We start from the raw sequence: 9,778 nt of genomic DNA, 5'->3' as shown, positions 1-9,778 counted from the left end.
TTCCTCAATAACCGTCTTCTGCTATCTCTGGGATCGAACAACCACAACCGGACTTTCATCTTTCAACACCCTTGTGAGCCATTAACACCAGAACAGAAGCCAGAACACACCACAACCGAGAACCACCCTGGTTTGATCCTCCTTTCTGTGTTTCTTTCTTTCTCCAAAAAGCAACAGCCAACAGGTTGCAGGTCACAATCTTCGTTCTTTCTTATTTCTTCTTTCTTTCTTTGTATCTCTTCTTGCTTACTGATTCTTGCTAAAATAGAACAAGTTTCTGCTGCTGCATCTTTCTCTGATCAACAACCATGATCAACCTTGCTTCTTATCTTCCTCTTGACCTTTCTGTCATAGAATTGGTACTCGGGCTTTCAAAGCTTCTGGGGTTTTCACTTGACTCAACCCCTTCATCATCTTGTTCTTCTACCTCTTCTCTCCCTTCACAATTTTATCTGTTAATCTCACTGGCTTCTTCTTTTCCGTTCTCAACCCTGCAACCAAGGGCTGCTCCTCCTTTCTTGACACCGACTCTCAAACCTGCTTCAACCTGCTTTGATACCAAATGTTGGTTCAGGCCCTGTTTTACACAGCAAAAACAAAGTAAAAAGAGAGAAGATGCAGGGAAATTTTTCTGTGTTTATTCTGATACTTCAATCAATCGATTACAAGGATATTTATATAACATACTTTCAACTAATTATCCTAAAATGACTGCATCTACTGCCTGCTAACTCTCTAGAGCCAAACGTGGCTATTTACTTAGTCATACTCCCAACAAAAGATTGTATTGCCCCTAAATAAAATACATGGCTTTGACTTGGTTTGGAATAACACCAACATGTTGCACTTTTTCATGAACAAAATGAATGTCGATTTAAATGTGTTTTGTACGTTGATGTTGAATCGGGTTTTGAGACAGATAAAGGGCACTGACATTGTCACAATAAACCAGTGATGTGCGTTTAGGTGGCATACCAATCTCAAGTAACAGGTTACATAGCCAACAGATTCTAGCTACAACATTAGCGACCCCTCGGTATTCTGCCTCGGTGCTGGAGCGAGAGATAGTTGTTTGGCGTTTAGAAGACCAGGAGACCAAGTTGTCCCTAAATAAACGCAATAGCCAGAAGTGGAGCGCCTAGTGTCTGGGCAACCTGTCCAGTCTGCATTGGTGTGAGACGAGGTTGGTTGGGGAGCTCGTAGACATGTGCAATCCCATGTGAACGGTGCCCTTAACATAATGGATAATGCGTTTTAGAGCATCCCAATGAGCATTTTTTGGGGCGTACATGTGCATGCACACCTGCTAGACAACATAAGAAATGTCGGTCTTGGTGAAAGTAAGGTATTGAAGAACCCCAACAAGGCTACGATATGTGGAGGGATTATCGATAAGATTGCATGCGTCACTGCTTAGTTTTCCTGCTGCATTAACCGGGGTTTGTACTGGATTGCAGTTCTCCATTTTGGCCCTGGAAATGATATCCGATGCATATTTTTACTGAGAGCGGAACATGCTGGTAACGTCTCACTTGATAGAAATGCCAAGAAAATAGTGCAAGAGCCCGAGGTCTTTCATGGTGAACTCAAATGACAGGCATGAAAATAGTCGGGTGTACAGTGACATAGAAGAGGCAGTGAAGATGATATCGTCCACATAAAGGTGGAGGTATGTTGTATCCGGGCCGTGACGGTAAATAAGAGGGAGTGATCTCATGTGCTATGTTGAAAACCAATGGTGGTAACATAGTCAGTGAAGCGTTGGTACCACGCATGCGGTGCTTGTTTTAGAATGTAAAGTGAGCGCTTCAACCTGCAAACATGATTAGGGTGTGTAGAGTCCTGAAACCCAAGAGGTTAGTGCATGAAAACTGTCTCAGAAAGGTGCTCGTGAAGAAATGCGTTCTTTACATCCGGTTGGTTTATGACCCACCGTTTATGTAAAGCAATGCTAAGCACCCGATTTTACTATCAGAATAAAAGTTTTATCGCAGTTAATCCCTACTTGTTGTGACCTGCCATCACAAACCAAACATGTCTTGTAGCGCTTTAGTGACCCATCAGCTTTAGTTTTGTGCTTAAAAATCCACATGTAGCCAATAATATTCATATTTGGAAGACGAGGTACCAAATCCCAAGTATTATTATTATCGATAAGAGCGTTAAACTCATGTCCACGTCCCCGACCTCTGCCCCATCCACCTCGACCCCGCCCACGATAAGATCCATCTGAATGGCCCGGACCTGGGGACCGGGGCTGCTGCGACTGAGAATATGGTCCGTTGTCTCGCTGATCAGAGGTGGTTGTGCTGGCGATGTTCGTTGCTAGTGCGGTGATGGAGGCAGTGAGGGCAGTGACGGGTGGGTTATGCAGTGATTCTCTGGTTTCCTCGAGACAAAGTTTAGAGTGGGCGGTGTAGAAGTCGAGTACCGTAGTGGATTGTTGGATAAGTGTGGTGATGTTGTCGTATTAATCCGAGAGACTGAAGATAAGCTGTAGAACAAGTCGCTGATTGTCTACAGGAGTCTCGACATTAGTTAGCTGATTAGAGAGAGATTTTTGACTTCTTGGTAATATGCCACCATGTTAGGAAAGTTGTTAAGCTTGACTTTTGCAAATTTCTGGTGAAGATAGAGAGCACGGGCCGGTTTGCTGTCTATAAAGATGTTTTCAATGGCCTTCAAAACGGCTACAACGGTGGTTCCTGGCGAGAGAATGGTTACGAAGAGATCTTTAGAAATCATCACGTATATCCATTGTAACACAATGACATCCAGACGTGACCCTGTTCATCAGCTTTAAGATTTTTCTTTGGCTGAAGTAGATGAAGCGGGTGGAATAATATGATCAAGGACCTTAAATGCACGACAAGGTATCTTGAAAAGTTTGGCCCAAGATGTGTATTGGATGTCATCCGTATCAAGGAGGATTGGTATGTAATTCTTGATGTTCATGACAGTGATTGTGGGGTGAATGGGGGCCCGACATTATAGACATAATAGAATATGTGATAAGGCCAAAATCAATCCCCCTCTCATTAATATATATATATATATATATATATATATATATATATATATATATATATATATATATATATATATATATATATATATATATATATATATATATATATATATATATATATATATATATATATATATATATATATATATATATATATATATATATATGGAAAAAATGAATATAAACATAAGGGTATATAAGGTTAGCCTTAACCCCAAAACTATGTAGTCTTGGATTAAATTTCTCAAAAAAAAAAAAAAAAATACATCGGAAATGAAGTTTATCAAGCCCCCAATCAATTCTTCGTCTTTAGCTCTTCTGTGTTAGCTCGTATCAACCAACAGGTGAGGTGATCGTTGGGGATTTGAGTTAACATCCGATTATTTGATCATCCAACAGGTATTTCGATCCCACACACATGTTTTCGGTTTTTTTTTCTTGGGTTCAAGAGGCACAATCACCCATCGTTCCAATGAGTTCTCTATCTAGCCCTCGGCAAATCAATTGACTAGATACTTACACTTGCAGGTGCATCAGGGTGAATGTGATGATGGTGGACGGCCTAGAAGCTCGTATAGCGATGGGTATGTATATGGGTATTCATAATCCGACTACTCTTCGCTCAACTCCCTCTTTCATGCGCACGAAGCTCCGAGCCAAACCTAGTGCTGCCCTTATTGCTTCTTCTCGGACAGAAGGTCGAACAGTTGGTGGGCTGCTGTTGCAACCAAAGCATGACCTAAACGAAGTAAAGGGAGATGATGATACTGTTAATAATATCATCATCAAGAAGAAGAAAAGGGTGTTCTTTTTGGATGTAAACCCAATCTGTTATGATGGTAGCACCCCGAGTTTACACTCTTTTGCTCACTGGATTTTCCTTTTCTTCTCCGAAGTCAGCCTTACAGACCCTGTTATTGTCGTAAGCACCACCTCTCCCCATTACGTTTCTATGCCAAATTTTAAGCCCAACAGGCCAATTGTTTTATCTCAATGAGAGTTTGGTCGTTTTAGATAACTCAGTGATTTAAGTCAAAATCTTTGGATTTTAAGGTATCTGAAAGACTTTTTGGAAGCAATCTTATCAAATATAGCTCTTTTTTCTGGCAGAGAAGTAGAAGAAGTGCACTGGAATCTTCAGTTGATTGCTAAGCTGTTGTAGTATTTTATCCATATGTTTTAGTTGATTTCAGCAATAGTTTATGCACCCTTATGAATATTGAGCTCATTTCATTATTAATGGAATCTCGCTAGGCTGCTGTAGTACTATATCCATTCAACAATCTCGCTAGGCTGCTGTAGTACTATATCCATTCAACAAGTGTGATCCACTCTCTAATTTAAGACTTAGTAAGTATACACTTTCTCTTGTTGATGTGACTCATGAAAAGATTGAGTTGTTGTTCATGAAACTATTTTAAAGAGGGTATTTCTTACAGAAATATCTTGTTTATAGGATGCATTTTGGGTGATGAAGCAGATGGTGTTCCTAGAATTCAACATCTGGTGCCTGGTTTTGGCATGAAAACTGCCTTAAAACTTATAAAGAAAATTGTCCTGCTTCTGCAATACCTGTGGTTTTTAATGCTTTGAAATTATTTGTATTGCAGGGATGTTAACATTAGGATACAGGAAGAGTGGTTGCATAAGAGACACAAACAGAACGATTCAGAAATTATATCAAGCTTCCTTGATTTATTGGGGGAAACTCGTTGTTCCAAAGCTCACTGGATTCATATCTAGCCCTTGTGAAACTTTCTCTGTGTAGGTATGAACACTTCAAGTTCTCTTTTTTCCTCTGTTTTTATCATCTTATTGAAGCTTCCTTATTTTGGAATGGAATCCTTCCAGTATTAAGTTCAAACCCTTTTCAACCTTCTTCTTCATTTTCCATCCATTAATTTTCAAGAATTTGTTTTTCAGGCTCTTGGAGTCCCTGTTCACCATGATGTATATCAGATTAGAGCATCCCATATACCACCTAGAAAACTAGTTTATTGACCCATCAAGGAATTAAAGCCAAGATAGCCATTAAATGGGGAAAGCCTCATTTCTTACTTTCTGTATTAAGTTCAGTTGTTTTTTTTTTGTTTTTTTTTTCTGTTGAAGTCAAAAAGAAACTCATGTGTATAGCTAATTGGATTGACCGAAGGGTAAATTGGTCATTTATTCATATTTTAGATAGTTCATTAGTTCAATAAGGAAATACCCCTGTATAGTTTATAGTTTACTTAATTAAATGACCATTTAATCAAAGGTTAAAACGGTTATTACTTGTATTCAGTCTCAACCGAAAGATTTTATGCATAAAACACTTTATCTTAAAGAAGAAAAAGAAACGGGCCCTATGTTTTGACTTCAAGCTCTATAATGCTGAATATGAATAAAATGAAAGATTACTTGTAATAGCTCAATTGAACCTTGTTTTTTTTTTTTTTGCTAAAACTATGAAAATATTGTGTTGAATTTGTAGAATATTCGTATTTGATTCTGAATATGGAAAAAGAATTAGGTGATTTTAAAGTCAAAATCTTTAATTTTACCACCTTTCAGTTAAGATAATTCACTCTGAGGTCTTGAGGATTACCATATTTTGGACAAGGGCAAAATCGTCCAACGATGTTAAAAAACATCAAACTTATGTGTAGATAACACAACACTAACCAAAATGATAGCATACTTTCTTTCTTACCCTGTAATTGCAGATAAGTTTCGTTTTTTCACAAAATACCCTCATAATTTCTTTTTTTCACAAAATACCCTCATAATTTTGTTTTTTTTTTTCATAAAATACCATCGTACTTCTGTTTTTTTTCACAAAATACCCTCATAATTTCGTGTTTTCACAAAATAACCTTATAATTTTGTTTTTTTCACAAAATACCATCATATTTCTGTTTTTTCACAAAATACCCTCATAATTTTGTTTTTCACAAAATACCCTCATAATTTTGTTTTTTTTTCACAAAATACCATCGTTCTTCTATTTTTTCACAAAATACCCTCATAATTTTGTTTTTTTTTTCATAAAATACCATCATACTTCTGGTTTTTTCACAAAATACCCACATAATTTCGTTTTCTCACAAAATACCCTCATAATTTTGTTTTTTTTTTCATAAAATACTATCGTACTTCTGTTTTTTTCACAAAATACCCTCATAATTTCGTTTTTTCACAAAATACCTTCATAATTTTGTTTTTTTCATAAAATACCATGATAAACAATCAACAAATTTCATTCTAAAATATTAGAACTGTTAAAAAGCATCAAAAACTTCTAAATTATCCATACACCGTTTATGTCTAAAACATGAAAAAGGTGAAGTTAACCCAAAAAATGTCATGAAGCATCTAGTTTTTCTTTTGCTCATAGAAACAACACATCTCATCATTATGTTTCTTGCAACGATTCATCCGCCTGATACATGAAAAACATAACAAATTGTTAATGTGATTATTAGAGTTCTCAATCATGAATATTATATTATTATTATTATTACCTTTCTTTTTAAACAACTAGTAGCATAATGACCTAATCCTTGACAGTAAGAGCATGTTCGTTTTTTGGGGGCTTCTAAAGAAGACTTGATTCTACTTGCAAGTTTAGGACGCCCTTTTGTAGTAGTTGGACCAACAGGATCGCGGACAAATAATTGTGGCATCATATCTATTTGCGAAACTCCCATACAAGAACCTTGAGATGCATTCTCTAAAGACATAGATTTCTTTCGATTTGTTTGATCATCTAAAAGACTTATCAATAGCGTATTGACTTTTTGTATCTCTAAAGGGGAGTCTCTAGCTTGTTCAATTAGTTTTGTAAAATTTGAACGGACACACCATAGTATGTAGGCACTAACTCCATTTTCAGTATTCATTTCTCCGAGTCCGATACTAGCACTACCTAGTTTGTACCTAGCATTAAGGGTCCGTCGTGGTAAAATATAGTGACTCGGGAGTTCCTTAACATGCTTCTTCTTCATCACATATAGGCTATGTTTACACAAAATCTCATTTGTCTCATACTTCGCACAGGAACATGTGACGTTGACATGATCCAAAGAATGAAAGGTAACAATGCGCCAATATTTTTTATCAACATCCAATTGCCCAACTCGGTATGTGCTTTCCACTGTAGTTTTTCCTATAGTCTCATGAGTCAAATTGGTAATAGCTTCAGTCCATTCTTTTTTGAAAGTATAAAACATCTTTCTAGTATAACATTGACCTGCTTTTGCTTCGATTGGATGCACTGAAGAAAGAACCGGCCTCGAGTTCATAGTCTTGAAGTCTTCATCTTCTTCGGCGGCCCTTCGAGACTCAATTGCTTTGTCGTATTGTACAACAAATTCATTCAACATGGTCCTCGAATTAACAAATCCATCAAAAAATGAATTGATACTCTCACTTCGTCCGGTTGTTGTCATACCAGCAAAGAAAGTATCATTCAAGAAGGGTTTAGCCCAATGTATACGTTGGTTATACATGTCACTAATCCAACAGTTGCTTTCTAGTTCATACTTAGTACGCATAACCTCCCATGTTGCTTCAAATTGTTCAATGGTGTCACTATTTACCCATTGTTTGTGCGTTTCTTGAAAATCACTGTAACGGGAAACATATGATCGAAGGTGTTCAGTTTCATGTTTCATGATATGCCATGAACAAAAACGATGTCGAGTATTCGGAAACACCTTTTTTATTGCATTTCCCATTGCTTTGTCTTGATCAGTAATAATTGCCTGCGGATACTTGCCAAACATACATTTGAGGAAATGTTCAAATAACCATTCAAATGTCTCTTCCTTTTCGTTTTCAAGCAATGCTCCACCAAAAAGTATAGACTGTCCATGATGATTCACTCCAGTAAAGGGAGCAAAAGGCATCTTGAATTTGTTAGTCATATAAATGACATCAAACACAACAACATCTCTGAATTTTGTATAGGCATCTCTTGATCTACCATCAGCCCAAAAGATATTTCTAGGATACCCATCATCAGACAAATCCACGACAAAATACTGGTCACTGTCAACTAATGTTTTATCTTGAAAATGTTTTATAAGTCCATAGAACTCCTTTCCTCTATGTTGTTTTCGATGCTCAGATAAGACATCAGCACATTGCTTTGAAGTTACATCAGCTACATTTGAGGTTTTCATTGTGTTAACAGCCTTTTTAATCTGAGAAGGTCTCAACCCTGCTTCACCAAATTGCACCATAAGAGATTTACCTTCTATTGAACGGTGGAAATTGCTATGAGATCGATGCTTCATAACCTTCGTAGGTGTCATGGTCAAGTCGTGATTGTGTATGTCATTAAAGGAGTCCACCAACCATTTCCCATCCTCCTGTCTTGTTATTCGAATCTTTGCTTGACATCCGGTTCTCACATCTCTACGACATTTTTTCTCATTTTCACTTGAATCATTTTTGTCCATCCGTTTGAAACCTTCTTTGTTGCATACATATATCTTCCGAAAAGGCTCATTTGTTTTAGGATTTTTAATTGTGTCATCTCTACGTATACCAAATCCATGCAAAAATGAATAATCATTATAAAAAGTATAGGCATCATCAGGTGTATCAAAAATCTTTCCCAATATCGTTTCATCATTAATATCATCTTCATCAAATTCAATGTTCACACCGATACTGTTTATTTTTTCATGTTCATATGTTGCTTCCATGTAATCATTTGTGTCAATATCTTCGGTTATATATGGTTCTATAGCTTGATTACTTGCTTCGGCTTCACTCATTATCACCTGCAGTAGACAACGATGCATATTTCCAAATAAAAGATTAACACAAAATTGTTTTATATTGAATATAATGGAAACATTATACATAAAAAAACATAATAACAAGCAATGACAATGTCTAAAAACAACAATGTCACTTTTAAAATCCATGAACAAAAAAGATTCATTAGATAATAAAGAACACTGTAACAATAATCTCGAATATTAAATTCTAAAAGACTTTAATAATCATATCAATGTTAGTTTTAGAAAAACTACTTGGAAGTATTCTTAACCAAAACATGGGATATTTGTAGTTTTTGTAGCATCATACTTTCGTTTAAATCACATAATGGCAGCCAAATTTCAATTTTAAATACAAATGAAAACCGAGAATAAAGAACTACAAAAGTTAAATACATTGGGAAAGTAATACGTTCTCATCAGATGTAATGCTGGTGTAAAAGAGCTCATCCAAAGTTCAAAGAATTCTTCTAAAAAAATCATTCATTAAAATAAATTACAACCGATTCCAATTGAAATAAAAAATCCAAACTTTGAAACTTCACAATTAGTTCATGTTGCTGATATTTAGTAATCATATACACATAACATAGGCCATAAAACACGAGATCAATGACTTACTTGGAAGTGGTCTGGAAGAAAAAACAGGGGATGCTGCGATTTGTAGTTTTTAAAGATCTAATCAAACCCAATTCGTTATGAGTTGTGATTTCTAAGAACTCACTGAATTGAATTCCAATTTGAATAAACTCGGTAATGGTGAAATTCGAAATTACTAGACTGCTTTTTTTTTTTTAAAATGGTTTCTGTGAAGTCGGTTTTTCTTTGAATGGAGATTTTTTTTTTGAAATCGATTTCTTTGAATTCGATTTCTCTAATTTTTTTTGTGATAAGCAGCCAATTATTGTATTGATCAAGGAAGACGTGATTTGCAGCCGATCATCAAGCGTATCATGGAAGACGTGTTTTGATGTTATCA

General features: G+C 36.1%; 1 protein-coding gene and 1 long non-coding RNA gene across 6 annotated transcripts; one reads left to right on the top strand and one right to left on the bottom strand.

Annotated features, from left to right (window-relative positions):
• Nucleotides 1–3,240: 3,240 nt before the first annotated feature.
• On the top strand, nt 3,241–5,303 carry LOC111908184 (uncharacterized). 5 transcript variants are annotated; one of them, XR_002855787.3, is made up of 5 exons: nt 3,241–3,427; nt 3,557–3,950; nt 4,082–4,378; nt 4,485–4,796; nt 4,952–5,303. It is a non-coding gene; the product is annotated as an uncharacterized LOC111908184 (long non-coding RNA). The 5 variants fall into 5 exon arrangements; XR_002855785.3 differs by having other exon boundaries at nt 3,242–3,427; nt 3,557–4,378; nt 4,485–4,534; nt 4,639–4,796; XR_002855789.3 differs by having other exon boundaries at nt 3,243–3,427; nt 4,139–4,378.
• A 1,119-nt stretch (nt 5,304–6,422) lies between these two features.
• Nucleotides 6,423–8,793, bottom strand: LOC128127189 (protein FAR1-RELATED SEQUENCE 5-like). Its single transcript, XM_052765611.1, has 2 exons — nt 6,532–8,793; nt 6,423–6,449 (listed from the first exon to the last, which is right to left on the bottom strand). The coding sequence occupies exons 1-2, from the start codon at nt 8,791–8,793 to the stop codon at nt 6,423–6,425; spliced, it is 2,289 nt and encodes a 762-aa protein (XP_052621571.1).
• Between the last annotated feature and the right edge of the window lie 985 nt (nt 8,794–9,778).

This window comes from Lactuca sativa, chromosome 7, assembly GCF_002870075.4.
Source record: "Lactuca sativa cultivar Salinas chromosome 7, Lsat_Salinas_v11, whole genome shotgun sequence".
NCBI classification, from domain to species: Eukaryota; Viridiplantae; Streptophyta; class Magnoliopsida; order Asterales; family Asteraceae; genus Lactuca; species Lactuca sativa.
Note: the sequence above shows the minus strand (reverse complement) of the source record. Positions and strands in the feature narration are given on the sequence as shown.